Source organism: Crotalus tigris, unplaced genomic scaffold (assembly GCF_016545835.1).
Source record: "Crotalus tigris isolate CLP2741 ecotype Arizona unplaced genomic scaffold, ASM1654583v1 scf7180000024153.1733885, whole genome shotgun sequence".
NCBI lineage: Eukaryota > Metazoa > Chordata > Lepidosauria > Squamata > Viperidae > Crotalus > Crotalus tigris.
In genome coordinates, this window is record NW_024100414.1 from 485,533 (window position 1) to 508,454 (window position 22,922).

Genomic DNA, 22,922 nt, shown 5'->3' on the forward strand with positions numbered 1-22,922 from the left:
GAGGGGGTCGAGCTGTTCCCCAAAGCACTTGAGGGCAGGACAAGAAGCAACGGATGGAAACTAAGCAAGGAGAGAAGCAACCTGGAACTAAGGAGGAATTTCCTGACAGTGAGAACAATTAATCAGTGGGTGCTCCATCACTGGAGGTTTTAAAGATCAGACTGGGCAGCCACCTGTCTGGAATGGGGTAGGGTCTCCTGCTTGAGCAGGAGGCTGGACTAGAAGACCTCCGAGGTCCCTTCCAGCTCTGGTTATTCTGCACGTCGAAATCTAGAGGGAGAATCTTAACCCCACTTGGAGACCCTCCAGGTGTGTGGGCTCCAGAATGCTGAGAAATCTGGAAGACTCGAGTCCGGCACACCTGGAAGGCATCCCCCATCTGGAAAGGAAGGCCGGCCTCTCCAATTTCAAACATAGGTCCAAACTTTTCCCAGTCGGCCGAGAAAGTGAGAAAATCTTCAAAGCGGATCCAAACAGAATTCTGCAGCTTTCTCGTTTCGGCCGTGCCAAATCAGAAAGCCGGGGCACCTGTTCTTCCAAAGCAGATCTCTCTTTTTGGAAAATTGCACAACGCAACTGGGTCAGGGAAGGAGGTCTGCCCTTGCGTGGCTTCGATGCAACCCCCCTCCTCGTGGTTTGGACAGCCTGAGTGGCAGGCAGCTGCTTTATTTACACGGGGAAGTCCTCGCAAGTATGAAAAAGGGTCCTTTTTTCAGTGGCACTGTAACCTCGGTCACTAAATGAACTATTGTTGTAAGTGGAGGATAGGCTGGGAGGCAAACGTGAGCAAGGCATAGTAGCTAATCCACTCGTCCTGAGCTGTCTGTGCTTTCAGAAAGAGATAAGAGGCAGGGAAGCCCAGAGGTGAGACGTCAAATGTTTTTCTGGGCTTCTTATCTTCCGCCCCACCTACCAGGGGATTCCTCGGCTGCCAACTTTGGGAGTTTCCTCTGAAATTAAGCAGACAACCCAGATACCGGCTGCAAACAGCAGCTCCGTCCTTCTGCTTCGTGCAAAGAGCGAGCAAAGAACACTTGAGCAACTAGCGAACTTCGCCAGCCTTCCACGCCCCATATTACAACTCGGCCCCTGTCCCTTGAGAGTCGAGCTTTTAAAATAGGAAGGAGTCCAGCTATTGTGGCTTTTAGCACTCCTGCTGAACACACACACACACACACACACACACACACACACACACACAAAAATGTTATTTGCTATGCTCTCGTTCAAAGTTTCCTCCCAGGCGGGCTCAGGCCGATGAGTCACCGGCATGTTTATATATTCAGAAGGCATTTGGGCTGCAGCACGTTCCTGCGAGAGGGAAGCCTTTACTTCTTGCAGCACAGGGAAAAAAAGTGCCTTTTCGGCCCCCCACCCCTCCCTCTGAGAATGCAGAGGCTGTTTCACATTGCAGTTCTTCCCACCGGGGAGAAGGCGAGGATGCTTCCCAACCCGCATGTCCAAGAGACATGTTTGCTGTGGGTTTTCTGCAGGCAGGGTTTCAATGTTGCCGGCTTATTTATTTATCGGATTGATAAGGCAGCCCGACTCCACAGGAACTTTGCCCAGTGGGGAATAAGGGAGGCATTGTGGGAAAAGACAAATGAAGCCCCAGGCATCCAGAGGAGTGAATGGAAGGAAGGAAAATTCCAAGGAAGGAAGGAGGGAGGGAGGGAAGGAAGGGACTCCAAGGGTGAGTAAGAAAGAGGGATGGAGGGAAGGGAGCGAGAAAGGATATCTTCCTTCTCTCCTTTTCTCACTTCTTTCTTTCTTCCTTCCTCTCTCATTCCCTCTCAAAATTCCTTCCTTCCTTTGCATTCATACTTGAAATTTCCTTCCCGCCCTCTTTCAAGACAGCGAGAAAGAAAGAAAGAAAGAAAGAAAGAAAGAAAGAAAGAAAGAAAGAAAGAAAGAAAGAAAGAAAGACAAAATAGAAGGAAAGAGAAGGAAGGAAGGAAGGAAGGAAGAGGGAGGGAGGGAGGGAGGGAGGGAGGGAGGAAAGGAGGAATGAATGAATGAATGAATGAATTCTGGGATAAATGGAGGAAGGAAGCCCATCCATTCTAAAAATAATAAAACCAACAGCCACCGTCCCGTCTAACTCAAGACCCCAGGAAAAGCCAGATTTTAAGTCCCCTGTCACACCCCATCAGGGTGGGTTCCAGAAAAGCTTTAAGAGGAACATTCCCAAAAGGAAAGGAGGCCACAAAGGAGGCCAAATTGCTCCCCCCCCCCAAAAAAAGAGAGCTGAAGGACCACAGACATTGAAGGAAACAGAGGAGTTCCTGTTCTGTTCATTATGGGCCTTTCCTAACTTCCCTCCCAGTCTCCAGCCAAGCGGGGGGGGGGCGCTGCCCTTTTATTTGCCCCCCCCCCCCAGCAAACAGCCGCTTCTCCCCCTTACCTTAATGAGCAGCTCCCGACTCAAGGAGTGGTTGTTCTCATCCGAGAAGATTTCGGATAACTCATGGAACATGCGGCAGCTCTCCCTGTAAACGAAGGAACAAAAAAAAAAAAACACAACAAAATCCAGTGTGAAAAATATCCTCGGCCACGTCTTCATTCCATCCAGCTCTCTCTCTTTCCCCTGAATTCATTTAGCGACTGTTCAAAGTTACAACGGCACTGAAAAAAAAGGGATTTGGGACCCATTTTTACGCTTGCGACCGTCACGGCGTCCCGCAGGGTCACGTGATCAAAATTCAGACCATGTGACTTAACAACTGCAGTGATTGACTTAACCAGTGTGGTCAAAAAGGTCTTAAAATGGGGTAAAAACCACTTAGCAACGGAAATTTTGGACTCATAAGTCGAAGACTATCTGTATAGATTTGCTGGCTGCACTGAGATCTGACTGCGGTTAAAACTCAACCAACCAACAACATCATCATCCCTGGCCTGAAACAGGAATAGTAATGAAGCTCAGGAGCATCAGAGTCTTGTAAAAAAAACGTCTGCAAATATGCAAACATAACTCTCTTTTTTTCTGTAAGCAGAGCTACGATTGCAGCAGAAAATACAGAGAACCTAAATTGCAAAAAAATAAAATAAAAATAAAAAATGAATAGAAGGCAAATGTTTTGGTGGGCTGGATATTGAAACATTTAATTGCAAAGGGGAAGTCAACATTGTTGTTTTTTTAAATGTTGATTTCCCTTTTGCAATTAAATGTTTCACTATCCAGCCCACCAAATCCTTTGGAAACATTGTCTCAGGAAAAGGATTTTAATTTGACAAATAACTCTGCAGGCTTCCCATTTTGAGACTGGTTAGCTTTGTTTCCAAAACATTTCCCTGTAGGTGAAAGTCAGCTCAAGAAGAAAGGCTTACAATTGATCTGAAAGCACTCCGGTTCTCGAACTAAAATCTCCATTAAAATTAAAGTTTCCATCCCGTTATAAATTCTATTTGGCTGCCAAGCCAGCAAAGCGGATAAGAAAGGAAGTTTTAGGGGAACTTAAATGCAATTTTCCTTTTATACTCTTTGGTGCAGTTTTCATTTATTTATTCATCCGTTCATTTGTTCATTCATTCATTCTAAATGGTTAAAGAAGCCTCAGTGGGATCTTCCGGCTAATTCAACCGTTCTGAAAATGTCAACATTAAACCAGCGGGTTTTTTTTTTCCCCTCCTCTGACTCACCGTGACACCTCGTCCCACGTCTTTTTCAGCCTGTGAACTACGTTGCACTGGAGAGCAGAAAGGATGGCTCGGAGGGAGGAGAAATTCTTGAGGATGCGACATTCCTGTCGCCAAAGGGAGAAAGACAGATGTCAGCAGCTGCTCAGATCTCTCTGTTATGGAAGTCCTTGTGCTGTAAGTAAAACGCTTATCTGTGTCTCTAATCTATCTTCTCTATGCTCTTTATCATCTGTCTGTTTTCTCTGTCTATAATCTTGACCTACCCATTTACCTACCCACCTGTCTTGTCTTTCTTTTCTTCGTTCCTTGTCTATCATCTGTCTGTATCTATCTATAATCTTTCTCATATCTCTAATCCATCTTCTCTCTTTAATCTTTCTTTTTCCCTCCCTATCATTTTTTTTCTATCATCTGTATCTGTCTTCTCTATATTTCTCTATATCTCTAATCCATCTTCTCTATCTATATGTTCTTTTTCTCTCCCTCCATTCCTTCCTTCCTCGCTCCCTCCCTTTCTTCCTTTCCTTCCCTATCATTTTTCTTCCTTTCTTCTATCATCTGATTATATCGGTCTTCTCTATAATTTTACTCTGTATCTCTAATCCATCTTCTCTCTATATATTTTTCCCTCCCTCCCTCCATTCCTTCCTTCCTTTTCTTTCTTTCCTTCCTTCTTTCCCTTCCTCTGTCCAATCCACCTATCCATTCCTTTCTTTCATCCATCTTTCTACCACTTCTATCCACCCATCATCTATCTCCATCTATCCATCTGGACTTCTGACATTCAGTTCTGATCCCTGCACAGCTATAATTGCTTTCTGGTGTTGTTTTTTTTTAAAAGAGCTAAGCCGATCGGATCCTTCACGTACCCGGGCGACTTCGATCCATCGCTCCACCACTCTGGCCCTCAGCTGGGGCTTCAGCGTCCTGTCCCCGAGGCAGGTGGCAATGACGCAGTTGGTGACCCTGTTGAACTGGGAGACGGTGGCCCGGATGCTGGGCGCCAGGTGCTCCTTCCCCTTCTTGTCCCGCTGAGACCAGATGCAACCGAGGCAGTGATAAGGCACCACTTTCTTGAAGAGCTCCTGGGGTTGAAAAAGGTCAGGGGAATCAGCTCAGAGGAGACGGGCGGGAAGCCGACGGAAGGGCCAGCAGGCCTAGTGAGACTTACAGCATCCATTAGGGTGAACTGCTCAGCCGCCATCTCTGGAGGAAAAGAGAGGAACTCCGACCTGCCTTCGCTCAGTCCATTCTCCGGCTCTAACCTCAGCGTGCAGGTGGGATGATCCACAGCTGGAAGGGAGGAAAGCCAGGCATTAAGCAATGCCCGTTCTCACAACCGTCTGAAACCTTTTCTAGGTTCAGGCACGGGAGAGATGGCAAAGCAAACCAGGATGGGGTCATACAGCTGTAGGAAAACTAACTCAGGTTTCGGAGGTTGTTGACCCAGGATTTGCTAACCAAGCACGACAGCTACTTCATTCTTTTCTTCTCCTTTTTTTTTTTTGACTTTTCAACCAAAGTTCCAAGTCGAGAACAGGCAGCCTGAATGTGGGGTATCCGAGGGGTACGGGAGCAGCCCACTCACCTTCTGTTTCAGCCTCGGCACGCTCCTGTTGCTGGAACTGGGTGAAGAGGATTCGCGCTCGCCTCTCCAAATCCGAGCCGGGGATATTAAGCCGGACGTAAATGATCAGCTGCTTAAGGCAGGCATAGTCGGGAGGCTTCCGGAAGTCTTCGGAGTATTGATCAAGCCAGGCTCCCAGGATGGAGGAGATGGTGCTGGGGATCAAGAGGGAGGAGTAGGAGGAGACTAAGAGGAGAAAACATGCGACCCCTTTCTTTATTAAACAGAGGGTGTTTGTTTCTCAGGGGTCCTTGGTGCTCTCTGAGCTGGGGTGGTTTTCTTGCAGACGTTTCGTGACCCAACTAGGTAACATCATCAGTGCTAGAGGGAAGTGGGGGCTGGATCTGTTTATATAGGGTTAACCATATTTTCACCTGGGAAACTTGGGAGTGTCGTAGACCAAGCTAAGTGCAAAGGTGTTAGGGAATTCCTGGAAGTTCGGCACTCGGACCATTCAGCCATCCACCAACACACAAACAACATCTACACGCCATTGAAAAGAGACAATCAACAAGCCAAAAGGGAAACAAAAGGACCATGCAGAAAAGCAGAGTTTGACACTAAGATTAATACCAGACAAATAATCAAGCGTCATTTTTTTTTGTGGGGGAGGGGGTTTACAAAAAATCTTGATGGCTAGAAACTTGAAAGAGAGGCAATACGAACTGGCGCTTACTTTTTCAACTCCAGCTTCTCGTCCACCGCGTGCCTGGGGTGGTCTCCGTTGGCTTGGAGGTTGAACTTCCCATACCTAAAGAGAAAAAAGGAGAAAAAGGATGTGCAGGCAAAACTTTATTTATTTTTTTAACAGCACACAGTAGCTTTTTGTTACCAAATTGAAGCTTCCTGCTACTTTATATGGGCACCTCTGGGAGATAAGCTTGGGTTGAGATGTGGGGACTGGGCCAGATTGGGAAGGGGTTAAGATCCGACACCAGAAGTAAGCAAACATTTGGGGGGGCCTGGAGCTAAAGCAATAACCAGTTGGACAAGTTTGGGGATAAACTGTTTCCGAGGAACCGAATCGGCTCCCTTGTCGAGGAGGAGGAAGTGGTTTATGCCAACATATTTCTGACGTTTACATACATTTCATGAAAGGATGGCTGGATGGGCAGATGGGTAAAGGAGAAGGAGGGAGAGGAGAAGTAGTAGTAGGAAGGAAGAAGAGAGAGAAAGGAAAGAAGGCAAGAGAGAGAAAGAAAAAGAAAGGAAGGAAAGAAAAGAGAGAAAGGAGGGAGGAAGGAAGGAAGGAAGGAAGAAAAGAAGAAAGAAAGAAAGAAAGAAAGAAAGAAAGAAAGAAAGAAAGAATGAAAGAAAGAAAGGAAAGAAGGAAGCAAGGAAGGCTTCAAAGGTTCCTTCCTTCCTTCTCTCCCTCCCTCTTTCTCATTCATTTTTGGAATTTCCATCCATCCATCCATCCATCCATCCTCTCTTGGAATTAATAGGAAGGAAGGAAGGAAGGAAGGAAGGAAGGAAGGAAGGAAGGAGAGAGGAAGGAAGGAAAATGACAGAAGGGAAAATGACAGAAGGAAGGAAAGAAGGCTCAATGATGGATGGATGAATGGATGGATGGATGGACAGATGGATGGACAGACAAACAGTCTTGCGTATTTTCTACCCTTTTCCCAAACTCAAATCCTTCCAAGATCCAACTGTCCAATCCACACACACACACACACACACACCAGGTGCTGGAGGCCAACTGCCTCTCCCGGGTCAATGAAGCCCCGAAGAACACCAACCCCTTCAGGCAGGCCACAGGAGAGAAGACCCATCATCTCCCTGCTGCTTTTTGTCACCATGGCTCCGAGGTTCAAAGCAGAGCCCGTCTCCCGTCAGGAGGGAGGAAGGATTACCGGTTGAGGAGCAGATCCAGGACCTGTTTGGTGGTGGCAAAGGCCCGGTACGTGCAGAGGAAGATGGTCACGTAGGTGGAATCGTTGCCTTTGAACGCCGAGACCAGGTATTCCACTAGCTTCTCCAGGGTGCCGGCTTTGATCGTCCGCACTTTGCACGTCTCGTAGAGGTTTAAGGCTGACTCGTTCTCAAACTGCAAAGGGGACAATCATGAGGAGGGGGGTTCCAAGGGCCGCGAGACGGAAGCCTTAAAACCAACAATGTTACACAGGAACTCCTCAAATTACAACCGTTTGAAGTTACAATCACGCTGAAAGAATTGACTTGGGACTTGTCCTCGCACTTACGGCCATCACAGCATCCCCATGTGAACGCCATTTATAACCGTCCCCCCACCGGCTTCCAACAAGCAAAGTCAACGCGGGAAGCTGGACTTGCTTTCAACATCTGCACGATTCGCTTAAGAACGGCAGGGGTTTTCTTCACGACCGTGGCAAAAGAGAGGAAGAAAAAAAGGGTCGTAAAATCACAGCTCTCTTAACAATCGCCTTGCTCAGCGATGGAAATTCCGCTTCCGGTTGTAAGTTGAGGACTACATGCAAGGCACACTTTGGTCCTACTCTGCAGGGCGGGGAGCGTGTTTAAACTGCTGGAGAGCCGTGCCAAAATCAAAGCCACGCCTTCGTTCTCTCTGCCAAGCATATATTTTCTCAGCTGTGCTTGCATAGTTTGAGAAGAGAAAAACAACAAGCTCTTAATCTTTTCGGTCTTGTCAATATTCAAAATATTTCCCCCGGCTTCGCAGACGCCACACCTCCGTTCCCTTACAAAGGAGAGGCTGAACACCCAGCTCGGATGTTACCCTCCTTCCAGGGCAAAAGCCTCCATGAGGGACGGCCTGTTTTCCGCCGCCACGGGGGTAAGAACAGGAAGAACAGAGTTGGAAGGGACCTTGGAGGTCTTCTAGTCCAACCCTCTGCTCAGGCAGGAAACCCTATAAGCCGTAAGTCCAGCTTATCAGCAGTAAAAGGAACGGGCTTCTAGTCCTCAAGACTGGAGAACGGTGTAGGCGAGGGGGGGGGGAATCCAAGTAAAATCCCTAGGAGCAGTGTTTTATCCATCCTCAATGGGGGCCCCATGGCTCAGCGGTTAAAGAGCTTGTCAGCTGGAAGCCTGGGTTCAAGAACTGAGCGCCGCGCGGTGGGGTGAGCTCCCGTTCCTTGCTCCAGCTTCTGCCCTAGCAGTTTGAAAGGATGCAACTGCGAGTAGATAAATAGGTATCACATTGTTGGGAAGGTCACAGCATTCTACGTGCCTTTGGTGTATAGCCATGCTGGCCACGAGCACGGGAATTGTCTTCGGACAACGCTGGCTATCTTGGCCAAGAAACAGAGGTAGGCACTACTCCTTGGAGTAGGACAACCGGACAAGGAACACTTTTACGTTAACCTTGCTTTCCCATAGCTCCTTTCCACCACGAGTAAAGGGAGCCATTTTTCCTTCTGTATCCATGCAGGGAATTGGGCTTCCCTAGTATATGTGTTTAACTTTATTATTACTAATGGTATTAGCATTAGTACATGCAGTCCTCATTTAGCAACCACAAAGGGGACCAGCAACTTGGTCATTAAGCGAAGTGATCACTAAGTGAAACCACAAAGTAATTTTTCCTTTGCTTTACAGACCTCTGAAGGTGGTAAATGCGAAGACTCGTGGCCAAGTGACTTTGTCATCGCTGCGAACGGCTGCTAAATGAGGCCGTCGCGAACCAAGGACCTCCTGTATGATTACTACTGACTTCCATCCAAGGGGGCCAATCCCAGCCTTATGGAAATACACAGAATAATCAAAGGGCAGGGGATAATGGTATTCCGTGTCTGTGGAAAGATCCAATTTCCCCCCACACGTTTCTTACCACACCTCTGTAAGGTAGGCTGGTGTTCTGAAACACCAGATAAGGAACTTACCCCCAGCCACCGCTGGCCTTTGTTAGCTGTGTGATGGAGCTGAACTTTGCGGAGAGAAATACTGTAAATCACACCATCTTCGAACTCTTCTCCGATCTCCTGAGTTGAGCTCTGGAACGAGAAATGGCAGAAAAATTGTAAGTCAAGGACTATCTGTGTGATTTCCAGGTTTGGGTTAAGATGGTGTGTCCCAAATTGCACAAATATGCCAACCCAAACATGGAGCAAAAGCGATTAAAAGCTCAACAGAGTCTCCTTTCTCCCTGGTGGTTTTTGAAATTGTGCAATTGTGTTTTTTTTTTCTTCCTTTCTTTTTTTCCCCCCCTCCTTCTTCCAAGCATTTACTGTATCTCGTTTCTCTTTCTTCCTCAATAGGGGCATTCTGCTTATTAAGCAGTTAAAACTCAGCTCTGGATTTCACGGAAAACTCACACACACAAAGAGTTTGTTTCGTTTATTAAACTTATACGCTGCTCATCTCGCCTAGAGACCGTGTTATTTATCTCGGGGACATCAGGGGCAGCCTGCAACTCTACCTTTGCTGCAGGGGGAGGAGGATGGGAACTGTAGTCCCCAGTAACGAGAGAAAACACAACTGATCCTGAACAGGATTAGCTCCCGATCGGACGTTGCCATCCGGACTCTGCCACAGCTAGTGCCCTCTGTAGATGGGTTGGGACTACAACCCCCATCATCCTCAACAGGGCAGACTGGTTCTAGGAATGCTTGTCCAGCCGGGCTTTGAAAGTTGCCGTTCTAACCGAAGGCAGACCGAACTGAAAGATAAAATTATTGAAACCCTTGCAAATTTAACTGGGTTCCTTGTGATTCAAATCTTCCTTAAGCTGTTTAGGGCAAAAAAAAAAAAAAAAAGAGTCGAAATGGCCTCCCTTTTGGTTAAATTCAGCTTTGGAAGCTTGTCGTGTCCTCCTGTTTACCGGGAAGTGGAATTGGGGTGGCCCAGCTCAGATGGCCGAGCAATCGAGTGGGACACACACACACACACACACACACACACACACACACACACACACACACGGTCATGCCATGCCAAACAGGGACAATGACGGACAAAAACACCAGCCCCACAACAAAGGAGAAAGAATCTAGTGTGAATATGTCAGGGCTGTCAGCATCACGAGGATGCTTCTCATTCCTTTGTTGATCTAACTTGAGTCATGCCTCCTTTGGTGATGGGGAGCAGACTAGGTATGATCTGAAATGGGCCCTGAAATTACAGATTTAGCCAAATTTCTGGATCACTGTGAGTCCCCCCCCCCCAAAAAATCATCTTTTTATCCTAGCTTATTAGGATAATACGTTTCTTTCTTTCTTTCTTTTTCTCTTTCTCTTTCTCTTCTTTCTTTCTTTCTTTCTCTTTCCCTGCCTTCATGTTTCTCCCTCCCTCCCTTTCAAATTACTCAGAATATTTTCTACACCTTCCTTCCTTCCCTCCTTCCCTTCCTTTCTTCCCTCCTTCTCTTTTGCCTTTTCACTCCCTCTTTCTTGTTTCTCCCTCCCTCCCTTTCCTCAAATTACTCAGAATATTTTCTATACCTTCCTTCCTTCCTTCCCTTCCTTTCTTCCCTCCTCCTCTTTTGCCTTTTCACTCCCTCCCCTTTCCCCTTTTTCTTCTTCCTTCCTTTCCTTCCATTTTTTCTTTCTTTCTTCCAATACGGAATTTGGGGCAGGGAAAACACACCATTTTGCTTAACGGCCTGGAAACCTCTGAAGAGCTTTCCACATCCCTGAACCAAGTCTGCCTGTGCTTTTCAGAGGCACCAGTCCACAAGAAAAGCCATCCGCATTCTTTGCCTCACAATCAAAAGCCAGGATCTCATATTACTTTCCCTCCCAATGTCCCTGTTGCTACTAGATAACGCTGGAAAGCACTGCATAAAAGTACAATTTCCACCGACTAAAGGATTGGTTCGACATACTAATTCCTGTTTGAAAGCCGCTGAAATTCCTTTCGGATGATTAAAAGCCTGACACTGTGTTGCAGAAGAAATCCTGTTTTCTAAACCGCTGGAATTAAACATTCCTGCAAAGATCACATTCCAACACAAGCTGCCTCAAGTACAGAAAAAGATAACCCTGAGTTATTCCTTCCTTCCTTCCTTCCTTCTTTTCCTTCCTTCCTTCCTTCCTTCCCTTCCTTCCTTCCTTCCTTCCTTCCTTCCTTCCTTCCTTCCTTCCTTCCTTCCTTCCTTCCTTCCCTTCCTTCCTTCCTTCCTTCCTTCCTTCCTTCCCTCCCAACTGCAGCAAGACCAGGTGAACTTTATCCTTTATCCTGCTTTGGTAAGACCATACTTGGAATACTCTGTCCAGTTCTGGTCACCGCGATTTAAAAAAGATGTTGAGACTCTGGAAAGAATGCAGAGAAGAGCAACAAAGATGATCAGGAGGCTGGAGGCTAAAACATACAAAGAACGATTATGTCTACTCTGGTGAAAACATGGACTAGGGTTGACATGATGGTGGTCTGGCAATCGTTGAGGGGCTGCCACAAAGAAGAAGGGGTCCACCTCTTCTCCAAAGCACCCGAAGGCAGCAGTGGATGGAAACTAATGAAGGAGAGAAGCAATCTAGAACTAAGGAGGAATTTCCTGACAGTGAGGACAATTCATCAGTGGAAGGGCTTGCCTCCAGAAGTTGTGGATGCTCCATCACTTGAGGCTTTTAAGAAGAGACTGGACAGCCACTTGTCTCAAATGATATAGGGTGTCCTGCTTGAACAGGAGGACTAGATGACCTCCAACGACTCTTCCCACCGTGGGATTCTGTGTAATTCTACGCCATTCCTTTGTGGGCAAAAACCTCAGCAGCTCTTTCTTAGGCACCCCTTCGCACAAATCTGTCTGCAATCTCCTTCAGCCAGAACATCCCAACACGATCAAACCTCAGGGAACGTCTGCGGATCCCCACGTAGATCACGACTCAAGCCAACACCCAAGAATCAGCCCAGTGACAGTAAAATAAAGTCATCATTTTGGCTTCTCTACGTTCATCGGGTTTTCTCTTTCTGCCTCTAATTCAATTGCTCCCACGTTTTCAGCCCTTTCCTGGAAATTGTTGCCTACAAAGACGCCAACTCTGCAGAAGTGTAGTTTTTTTCTACAGAAACAAAGTGCCAACTCCTAGAACAAGAGTTGGGGGGGGGGAACGTTTGCACCCAGCAGACGGGAAAAAGATGATGATTTACGCCTTGGTGATTTGAAAAGGACACCGCAAGCCTTATCAAGAAAGGATGAATCAGGAATGGAAACCTAACATCGCAGATTCGGCTAGAGGCTCACGAGGCTGTGACAGCCGGAAGGAGGAATGCCCCAGTTTGCTGAGTGCGTGCCCTCAATTTCCTTCCCTTTTTTTCCCCCCCAAAAAAGCTGATTCAGTTTCACGGCGAAGGGTATGTTGGGAGAGAGTTCTCGGCGTCGGCACCCCAGGCTGAAGAAGGAGTTTGGAGAAGCTGACACAGATTCAGGGCCTGGCACATGACGGGGCCGACCTCTGGATCACACTGGGCACGCTGGTTTTGGCGCCCGCTCAAGTGGCTTCTTTTCCTGTTTCTGCCAAGTTGGTCTGTGCCGCCGTTGTAACTTTGGACAGTCACTAAATGAAACAGAGACTAACTGTACATCTTTCCGGGGCGCTTTGAGGCAGGCTCTGCAGATCGCCTTGCAGCGCAGAAGCCATCGATATATAAAAATAATTTTTCTTAAGTGCTTCTTTGGCCCCGGAGAGCCACCGCATTTTGTAATGTGTTTCTGATGACTCAGGCCTACGATGACACAGGCTAATGGACGGAGGGGCCCGCAATTCTGCCCAGAAGTTATTTAAAACCACCCCCACCACCTCGTCTCTTACCTGCTTAATATCTAAATTTTGGCAGGACGGACGGATGGATGGATGGATGCTGAGATCTGCAGCCAAAAATCCCTGATTGACATAATGAAGCACGAGAGGCCGGCAGCTGTGCCGAGGGGATGATGGGGCTGGCTTTTGCCGCATAAAGCCGGAGGCTCAGCTTTCTCACCTCGCCGCAAAATTTGCTGGGCCACTTCGGGCACGCTCCGTGGGGTCCTGCCGAGCCTACCTGGCAGGGCGGTTGTTAGCGCGGAAGGAGAAAAAGGAGAACGTCCTGTAAATGCCAACGAGTCAGTTGCCAAGTGTCCGAATGTAAATCACGTGACCCTGGGGAAGGCTGCGACGGTCGTTAAGTAGGAGAATGAGTTGCAAGTCCCTTTATTCAGTGCCCTTGGAACGGTTGCTCAAACGAAAGTTGAGGACTTATTTTCCTCCCGTTTTCGAACTCAGAGCTTGCAGTAAGATCGCACCACCTCCTTGTGCACGCACAGAAAACGCAAGCAAAACATGTCTCAGTATTTTGGAAGAGAAAAAGAGAGAGAAGAGCGGCAGCGGCGGGGGGGGGGGTTTAGATTTGCCTAAAGAGAAGTCTTCAAATGAATCACAGTTTCCTCTTATTCAACCACCTTCCGTTCCTGTTATATAATTGTGCTCTTTTGTTTGGTGTTACTCCGGCTACGGTATTTTTAGGTCCCTTCACAAACGCTCGAGGCACACAAACTCATCGTAAGAGTAGCGGAAACTGTGCAAGGGGCTTATTTGTAAGCTTCTGCAGCTGCTCATTTCCCTACAATTTCAAACATTCAGATCTTCAGCCTTGAGGGCTAGAAGCTTTGTTTTTTCTTTTAAAAGCAACAACAACAACACCCAACACCAGGCGGGCAGGGTCATATCCATGTCTAATTGCACGAAAGAGAGAAGAGGATTCTCACGAGGTTAGAAACCATCGCAGCAAGCGCTCGACATGATGGGCATTGCACTCCCACATGCCTACGATTGCAAAACTAAACAAAACAGAAAACAACAACCCATACCTTATATTTCAAATTATTATTATTATTATGGCTGGTCACAAAGTCAGTGAGATGTTTTAGCTGGATATAGCATTTTGTGTTCCTCTACTGAGTCCTTCCCAAGGACCTGGGACCGACCGATGTTGTTTAATAAAGTTAAAGCCCTTTGTATTATTTATTATTATTACTCAGTGGCCTTTAAGATCGTTTCAGTCTTTTGCATTTGCTTCTGGGAAAGATTGAAGGAAGAAACAGAGTTTCCTGCCTGGAACAAAATGAAAATAAAAAGAAATATATTTGTCCAGCTGTTCAACGCAACTCTTTTGGTTTACTTTAGCAACTCGTTTTTGTTTTTCTTTAAAGAAAGTTAGCAGTCCTGGACGTTAACAAAAGCGTTTTAAGTTTCGCAAAAGAACCACCTTAACTTTGGCATGGGTTTAATTCACCTCCCACCAACCTATCTTGGTTTCTTCTCACAAAGAAAGGAAAAAAAAACCTCAGTGAACATCTGCAGCTCTGCTACATCAGCTAAAAAGTCCATGAGTCAACAAAGCAGAATGGAAAAGGGAAAAAAAAAAAAACCTTCAAAACTCCAATTCACAGAATCTAGTTTTGTTCTCTCTGGATGAAAGCTTTAAAGGAACAAACAACAAATACAGGCGGTCCTCGGCTTATGACCACCAGGAGCCTCAAATTTCCATTGCTAAGTGAGACATTTGGGGGGGGGAGAAATGAAGGAAATGTTATTATATATAATCTGGGAAGGCGGAAATAGAATTAACTATATTTGACAGAAGATTGGGAATCCATATTTTTTCTTCTTCTTCATCATCTTTTTCTTCCTCCTCCTCCTCCTCCTCCTCCTCCTCCTCCTCCTCTTCTTCTTCTTCTTCTTCTTCTTCTTCTTCTTCTTCTTCTTCTTCTCCTCCTCCTCTTCCTCCTCTCCTTTGTGCACTTTTCCCTTCTACTTTCTTATTTTCTCTCTTTTGGTCTTCTCTTTTTCATGTTTTCCTTTGTACCTTTTTGGTGGCCTTTAACATACTAAAAAGAAAAAACCCTCTGCAATAACCCATCGTCTCCCATCTTGTGCTGGCAAGTCAAAATACATTTTCTGGAGTCTTAGATAAGGAAGACGAAAAGGAAGGAAGGAAGGAAGGAAGGAAGGAAGGAAGGAAGGAAGGAAGGAAGGAAGGAAGGAAAAGTTGAAATCAGGTATCCCATTTTTGGAATGCCAGACAGGGAGGAAAAAATTCACAAATTCACTCACAAATTCCAGAACTTCCAAGCCTGGCTCCCCAAACATCAGCATGGCCCTAAAACAGGTTTTAAACCCAGACCTAGTAGGAAATCCTTTGCCTGTGACTCTATTTCCGAAGCAAAAACCCCAAAGAAATGGAATTCTAAAAGAAATGGAATTCTAACTCTTAGTTGCCAAAGGGACAGTTGCTAGGGCAAAAAAAATCTGCTGAAATTCTTGTCCTCTTCAGATCCCCGTATGCAGTGATTGGATGATTTTTTGGGGGTTCACAATTCGGCCTTTTGCCCCCTCCCAAAGTTCCCCGCTGCTGGTTTTAGCAGTGAAAGATCCCTGAGGAGCTGTAAGTTCTTTATCTGATGACTCTGAAGTCCTTTATTAATCATCTACGCCCCTCCGATCAAAGGGGAAAAGGAGAAAAGCAACTCTCATGAAATGAAGCCATGCAGAATTCTCACTTGAAGTAGCCGTGATCTCACTTTGAGCACGTTAAGGGATGATCTAAGTTTCTGGAGAAAGCTCTAATTCTGGGAAAAAGTGGAAGGAAAGAGAAGAAGAAGAGGGTGACCATGAGCAAGGGTGATGGAGTCAAGGGCCATGAGTGCATCTTGGCAAGAGCTGAAGGACCAGGTTAGATCATCTGGAGAAGATCTACGTGGTGGTTAAGAGTTGACACCAGCCTGATGACACACACCCAGTTAATCAACACGAAGACCCAGCTCTCTTGAAAAGTCTGTAATGCTGAGAAAGATGGAAGGAAAGAGAAGAAGAGGGATGCTCTTCCTGAAATCCTCCCGTGTTGGAGCATCCACAACTTCTGGAGGCAAGGAGTTCCACTGATTAATTGTTCTCCCTGCCAGGAAATTTCTCCTTAGTTCTAGGTTGCTCCTCTCTTTAAACAAGCTTCCATCCACTGCTTCTTGTCCGGCCTTCTGGTGCTTTGCTAAATAGGTTGACCGCAGCCAGGATTAAAACAAGCCAAGTGTTTAGCAACTGACTTGATCAAGACTTGCAGTAGGAGCCAACTGTTTGTCAGGGTGGAGGGCTGGACTAGAGGATCTCTAAGAGCCCTTCTGTAGCCCGAATCTGGCCAATGGCCAGATTACCCTGGGACAGTCAAGGTGGGCACCAGATTCCAGAAATCAACGCCATACCCTCGGATTTCCAGCAGCTGATAATTTCCAGCATAAAAGAACAACAAATTCTCTCCCGTATATTCATGCATTTATTACATTCAAATTTATTTTTCATTTTTTTATCACGGTATTTTTATCATGATACGCAAAGACACAATCCCTCTTGGCTAGGTTACAGCCTGATGGGTTATGTGATTGCAGGAAATGTTTTGCACTAACAAAATTAAGGGCATCATTCCTTCCAGACAGATTAGCCTTTTAGTTCATTTATGCAGTCACTCAGGACTTGATAAAACACAGTTTACGGAACCCGCTAATTGTGACCACTAAGGACTAGCACCTTGATGAAACACCATTTGTGGAACCTATTCATTGTGACCACTAAAGACTAGAAACAAGATGACATATTGCCTGGGGAACCTAGCAATTGTGTAAACTATGGACTAGAAACCTCGATGACATTTGGCACGTGGAAGCTAGTAATTGCAAAAACTAAGGGCTAGAACCTTGATGGAAAAAGTTTATGGAACTGAGCAAATGCAATAACTAAGGACTAGAAACCTGAACTTAGTAATTGTAAACACTGAGGGCTAGAATTGTGATGAGCCCCAATTTGTGAAACCCAGTCATTGTAACTAAGGAGTAAAAACTTAAGAATTTCCTGAAATGCACAGTCAGAAGAGGAATGCCCAAATATTTGCATGCAAGCACGGCCCAGGAACTTAGTTCCCGCTCCCCTTAAGGACTAGGGCCTTGAAATATAGACTTGTAAAGCAACCTAGGGAAGTTGTACCTGGAACACAAAGCTATCCTACCTATGAATTTTAACGCGCAATCAAAGTCAATATGGGAAGCCAAATTCGTTTCACAATGGCAGCAATTCGCAAAAAAAAAAAAAGCTGTAAAATCAGTCGCGACTCACTTAACAACCCCCTGGCTTAGCAAGGGAAATTCCTATCCCAATTGTGGTCATAAGCCGAGAACTTCCCATAAAGGGAAACCTGTTTTTATGCAATCCACTTCCCCTTTGTCTCGTCTTTTCTTACACTCACCAATCACCCCGGACATAAACCTCAAACATTGTCTGAAATGGTATAGGGTTTCCTGCCTAAGCAGGGGGTTGGGCTAGATGACCTCCAAGGTCCCTTCCAACTTTACTATTATTATTATTACGATTATCCATTAAGACCATATTACTGTGGGACTACAAGTCCCATATCTCTAGAGGCAGAGGATGCTGGAGCCTGGAATCCAACAGGATCTATAGATCTAGGTGCCCCATATCCTGCACAGAAGAGTTGACTCAAATCTGGAACTTAACTAAGTGCCAATCCAGCCAGATTTTTTTTAACCTCTCTCTCTGCTTTTATCACTTCCACTTAATTCCCTCTCATACGTTTTAATTTAGCCTTTTTAGTTTTTACCATTTTTACAACTGCTGCTATTTTGGAACATTTCCAACAAGGAAGCAAATACTTGCAAATACTTCAGATCCTCAATCAAAACTAATAAAGCCACCAATCAATAAACAATCAAGGGTGGATTAATTTATAACCGTAAAAGGGCTGGGCGTCAAAAGAGACACAATTGCTGACTTTGTTAAGAGGCGCAATTAAAAACACACATGCTTGGAAATTTCTCTGAATATCTTACAACACCTTTCTTGGAAGGTTTGAAACAAAAGGTTTACGGGAAGCTTGGACTTCTCTTTTCGCCTATTACGGCCACTGAAGTTGGACACAAGTCCTAACTTTGAATGTAGATAAAAAAACCCGATTAATCATTGAAAACTGAAATAACCAATTCGGAGAATTGACTTCCTGCCTTGTCTGTTCCAGAATCTCATCCCTTTGGGGTGATTTAGAAAATTCCAACTCCTTTTAACAAATCTTTGGCTGAGCTCAGATCTTCGTGTTCCCTCGAAGACGTTTCGCTTCTCATCCAAGAAGCTTCAGTCCGAACTGAAGAAGCTTCTTGGACAAGAAGTGAAACGTCTTCACAGGGAAAGCCCAAGTCCAGTTGCCTTTTGAAAAAGCCTCTTTGGGTTCCATCTGCATGTTTCTCTTTCTTATTTCATCCTAATCACGACTGTGAAGAGACTTAGAACATAATCCTAGGGCTGGGAGGGACCTCAGAGGTCTTCTAGTCCAACCTCCTGCTCAAGACCGGAGACCCATCCCACTAGCTCTCTACTACTACCTATATCCCACTCAAAGCGTTGTCCAATCTCTTCTTCAAAACCTCCAGTGATGGAGCAGTGGTGGCAAGCCGTTCCACTGGTTAATTGTTCTCATTGTCAAGAAATTTCTCCTTAGTTCTAGGTTGCTTCTCTCCTTGATGAGTTTCCATCCGCTGCTTCTTGTCCTGCCTTCAGGGGCTTTGGAGAATAGGTGGATCCCTTCTTCTCTGTGCCAGCCCCTCAAATATTGCAAGAGAGTTATCATATCCACCCTCAACCGTCTCTTCGTTAGACTAGAATACCTAGCTTCCTCAACCGTTCATAGTATGCTTTAGCCTCCAAGATAAGGAATGGAAAAGAAATAAAATATAAATAATGATATAAAAAGAGGGGCAGTGGGATCATTGCAGCCATCTAAGTACAATACATTTCAGGGGATATTCAGAATTGCTCGAAAAGGTCTCTACCTTGATGTTCTAGATCCTGGGGCTCTATTTACCAGTTAACGGGACAGGAGCAAAGTATTCCATTCAGCCACTGGCTTCATTCACCCATAATCCCCCTACATTTTCCCCCAGAATGCCTGGCGCTGCCCACTTAATTACGCACAATGGCCCAAAAGGGCTTTATCCATCGCAAGGAACGTTTTAAATAATGGCTGTGCTGTTTGCTGGAACACCTGGCCCTTCGCACCCCCCAAAAGGAGCCCTCCGATTGTGTCACGCCCGGCTTCGAACTTGGCACCTGTGCCTGGCTGCAAGGCAGGCACTCGGAGCGCCCATCCATCGCTGGATGAGTCAGAGGAACAGAAGCCTATTGTGGCCCCGTCCGCTCATTCCGGATTGCAAACTGGGAAAACACAGGGGGGTCAGTGAACTAGGGTAACCTCGTTCAACGTCGTTCCGGCATCAAATCCACAACACAGCCAATCTCCTCCCAATTGCTGAAGCATTGTGAACCATGGAGCAGTGAAGGCAGGGGAGAAAAAAACAACAATCCACAAGATCGCCACTCATCGGGGCAGGTGGCACGAGGCCGTTTGAAAAAGGAGAAGGCGTGAGAAGGGAATTGTGGCATCCTGGCAATGCCACCCACCCACTCACCCAGGCTGCCGATGAACCACGGGCCTTGCATTTCTCCAACCAGCGGTGGCGCAGTGGGGCGTGGTGGGTCTGGCAGCTGCCTAGCAGGCCCAGCGTTGGGCGTGAAACATTTGCTGCAAAGGAACTTAAATTCCAAGCCTGACCCCCCTATCCCACAGCCCAGATCTCTACACATCTGGCTTACATTGTGAGGGATGTTTGCTGCTTCCTCGGAAACAATAGCTTGGGAAGGGAGGAAGAAAAGAATTTGTCGCAAACGAGTGCCAAGGAATTTTTTTAAAAAATAAAACAAATATTCTGCTTTTAATCGCCCCTGTTCCATTGGAGGAAAAGAAAGGGGGCTAGGACTGGCTTTCTAAAGAGAAAGTAATTAATAAGGGGGCTATTCTGAAGAGGTTTAGTGACAGAGAATTACACAGGATTCCTCTGGGATTACAAGCATTCCTTGGTTTACGACCACAACGGAGACCAAAATTTCTGTTGGTAGGTGAGACATTTTGTCAAGTCAACCTATTTATCCAAAGCACCTGAGAACAGGTCAAGAAGCAATAGATGGAAATTTAATCAAGGGGAGAAGCAACTTAGAACTAAGGAGAATTCTCTTTAATTGTGAGAACAATTAATCAGTGGAACGACTTGCTTCCAGAAGTTGTGGCTGCTCCATCACTGGAGGTTTTCAAGAGACAGCCACCTGTCTGGAATGGGGTAGGGTCTCCTGCTTGAGCAGGGGGCTGGACTAGAAGACCTCCAAGGTCCCTTCCAGCTTGGTTATTCTGCACGCCGAAATCTAGAGGGAGAATCTTAACCCCACTTGGCGACCCTCCAGGTGTGTGGGCTCCAGAATGCTGAGAAATCTGGAAGACTTGAGTCCGGCACATCTGGAAGGCACCCCCCATCTGGAAAAGAAGGCCGGCCTCTCCAATTTCAAACATAGGTCCAAACTTTTTGCAGTCGGCCGAGAAAGTGGGAAAATCTTCAAAGCGGATCCAAACAGAATTCTGCAGCTTTCTAGTTTCGGCCGTGCCAAATCAGAAAGCCGGGGCACCTGTTCTTCCAAAGCAGAGCTGTTTCGCACATTGCAAAACGCAACTGGGTCAGGGAAGGGGGTCCTCCCTTGCGTGGCTTTGATGCAACCCCCTCCTCGTGTTTTGGGACTGGACAGCCACTTTCCTGAAATAGTAGAGGGTCTCCTGCAAGGTCGATTCGATTGCAAACGGAGGACTACCCTACATGTCAAAATTGTCAATTTGAGAGGGCAAGTACACACAATTGCAAAGCATGCAAGGGAACCTGAGAGTCTGATTGCCAGCCTTTATGGCCCCCCTTGGCCCAAAGGTCTTTTGCCCAGCAATGTATCCTCTTAACAATACCTCCAGGCGTGAGCAGTAAAAGTTTATCTGGAGACGCAGCCCTGTAATTTAAGAAGGAAACACCGTCCTTGTTGTTAAGGGAACAAATAGCTGGTTACACCCAGTAACCTGCTGATTGCTTCTTCAACACACGCATTACTCAGAAAGGGAGAATCACAGACTGAACGGGACCAGAGGTCCCCAACCTTTTGGGCACCAAGGACCGGTTACATGGACCGGAGAGTGCATCGTTTTGTGTGCTGCCTGCATCCCGCGGATGGGGCTTTCTTTGCTTGTTTGTGCTCTTTTTTCCAGGCCTCAGTCTTTGTTGCAAGACAAAGCACAAATCCGTCTCTCTCCCTCTCTCTCTCTCTCTCACACACACACACACACACACACATACACACAAACACACAGCATCCAGATCCGGTCCACCACACACAACTTGGTGGTGGAAAAAGCCCAGTGGTGTTTTTCCTACCTTCCCAGAAGCATCAAATGATTGGTGGAAACTGAAACAGCGATCCTAGCTGGATCTGCAGAAAAAAAAATCCCCTCCATGCATAATCTCCACACCTATGAAAGATGCTTGCTGGCAAGTAACAGGCAATTGAGGATTCCCCTTCCTTCCTTCCTTCCTTCCTTCCTTCCTTCCTTCCTTCCTTCCTTCCTTCCTTCCTTCCTTCCCTCCCTTCTTCCTTCCTTTCCTCCCCTCTATATTTTTTCTTCCTTCCCTCTCTTGCCTTCCTTATTTTTTTCTTCCTTCCTTCCCTCTCAACTTCCTTTCCTTCCTTCTTTCCTTTCCTTCACTCCCTCCCTCCCTCCTTTATCTTTTTTCTCTCTTCCCCTCCCTTCCTCCCTTCCTTCTGTGGCTGAACACCATTCCACCATACAAAGAAAAAAGCAAAATAAAATAACAGGCAAGGAAGGTGGGAACGGAAAGACAAAACCCTGCCAGCCAAACAAGGAAACAGGAAAACGGAAGGGTGCTTTCCAAGATGCACCATTAGAGCTTGGGGGGGGGGGGGGGAAACAAGCCTTTTCTTCTTCTTTTTCAATAGCTCCCCCCCCCCCCGCCAGCAAGTTAGAATCCAAACCAATCCCTGCAAAGATGGCGAGGCCTCGAAGCCAGCGCCAAGTGGATTGGCGCAGGAGAGCAGTTGCTTGAATGCATCCGCGTTCTCCTCTTTATTTCCTCCGGCCCTCCTCGGAGCTGAGCTCGCAAGGACACAAAAACAAGACAACACCCCTTTTGTGATGCTGGACTGAGGGATCCCTTGTCTGGTGTACCCAGGGCCGGCACGCAGCTCGTGCAAAGCCTCCCTTGCTGAATTGTTGGCTGGGCTGGCTGGTCGAGAGCAGAGAGGGAAAAAAAAATCGCAAGCAAGGAAAAAAAACAAATAAATCTCCAGATTTGGTTCTCTTACTGCGGAACAAAAGAGCCAGAGAATCAGAAGAGGATGGGGAGAAGGGGGGACTAATCAGGCTGGGTGGGATTTAAATAAATCCATTTCCGGCAGCTACAAAGACTTTCAGATCAGAAAAACAGGAAAATCAGCATCCGAGTTTGTTAACAAGCAGAAGATTCTATAGTACCATCCTGGTCAAACAGTTGTCTAGTCTTTGTTTGAAAACCTCCCAAGTAAAACAAAGTTTATCGGCAAATGGTCCATATGAGCAACGGAGAATGTGGGTAAGTAGATGAGACAGAGGTGGCGGACACACTCATGACAAAATTCCACCATTCAAGTTGAAATTATAATTTGACCGTTTACACCTATTTGGAAGTCAGTGGGTAACCAAAATGCAGGCTGACCTCAAAGAACAGTGTCTTTTTAGAATTGCACCACAAACTCAAAAAGTTTTTCAATCAGGGAAGTGACCGGAAAAATAAAGGGGAACTATACACTCTCTTAAATATTGATGA

At 46.3% G+C, this 22,922-nt stretch overlaps 1 protein-coding gene and 1 long non-coding RNA gene across 7 annotated transcripts in view; one reads left to right on the plus strand and one right to left on the minus strand.

The window, feature by feature from the left end:
* Window positions 1-22,922, minus strand: part of RALGDS (ral guanine nucleotide dissociation stimulator) — a 54,656-nt gene that overhangs the window by 7,792 nt on the left and 23,942 nt on the right. For 5 of the 6 annotated variants that reach the window (XM_039323068.1, XM_039323064.1, XM_039323067.1 and 2 more), the window contains exons 2-9: window positions 9,094-9,204; window positions 7,126-7,319; window positions 5,946-6,020; window positions 5,231-5,424; window positions 4,814-4,935; window positions 4,512-4,727; window positions 3,643-3,746; window positions 2,405-2,489 (exon numbers count right to left, since the gene is read on the minus strand). In XM_039323068.1, the coding sequence (XP_039179002.1) occupies window positions 2,405-2,489; window positions 3,643-3,746; window positions 4,512-4,727; window positions 4,814-4,935; window positions 5,231-5,424; window positions 5,946-6,020; window positions 7,126-7,319; window positions 9,094-9,204 (1,101 nt within the window). Of the gene's footprint in view, window positions 1-2,404; window positions 2,490-3,642; window positions 3,747-4,511; window positions 4,728-4,813; window positions 4,936-5,230; window positions 5,425-5,945; window positions 6,021-7,125; window positions 7,320-9,093; window positions 9,205-12,960; window positions 14,782-22,922 lie in introns of those variants that run through there. The other variant, XM_039323066.1, reaches the window with a different exon arrangement.
* LOC120298894 lies at window positions 7,354-9,966 on the plus strand. Its single transcript, XR_005554253.1, has 3 exons — window positions 7,354-8,129; window positions 8,810-9,230; window positions 9,469-9,966. It is a non-coding gene; the product is annotated as an uncharacterized LOC120298894 (long non-coding RNA).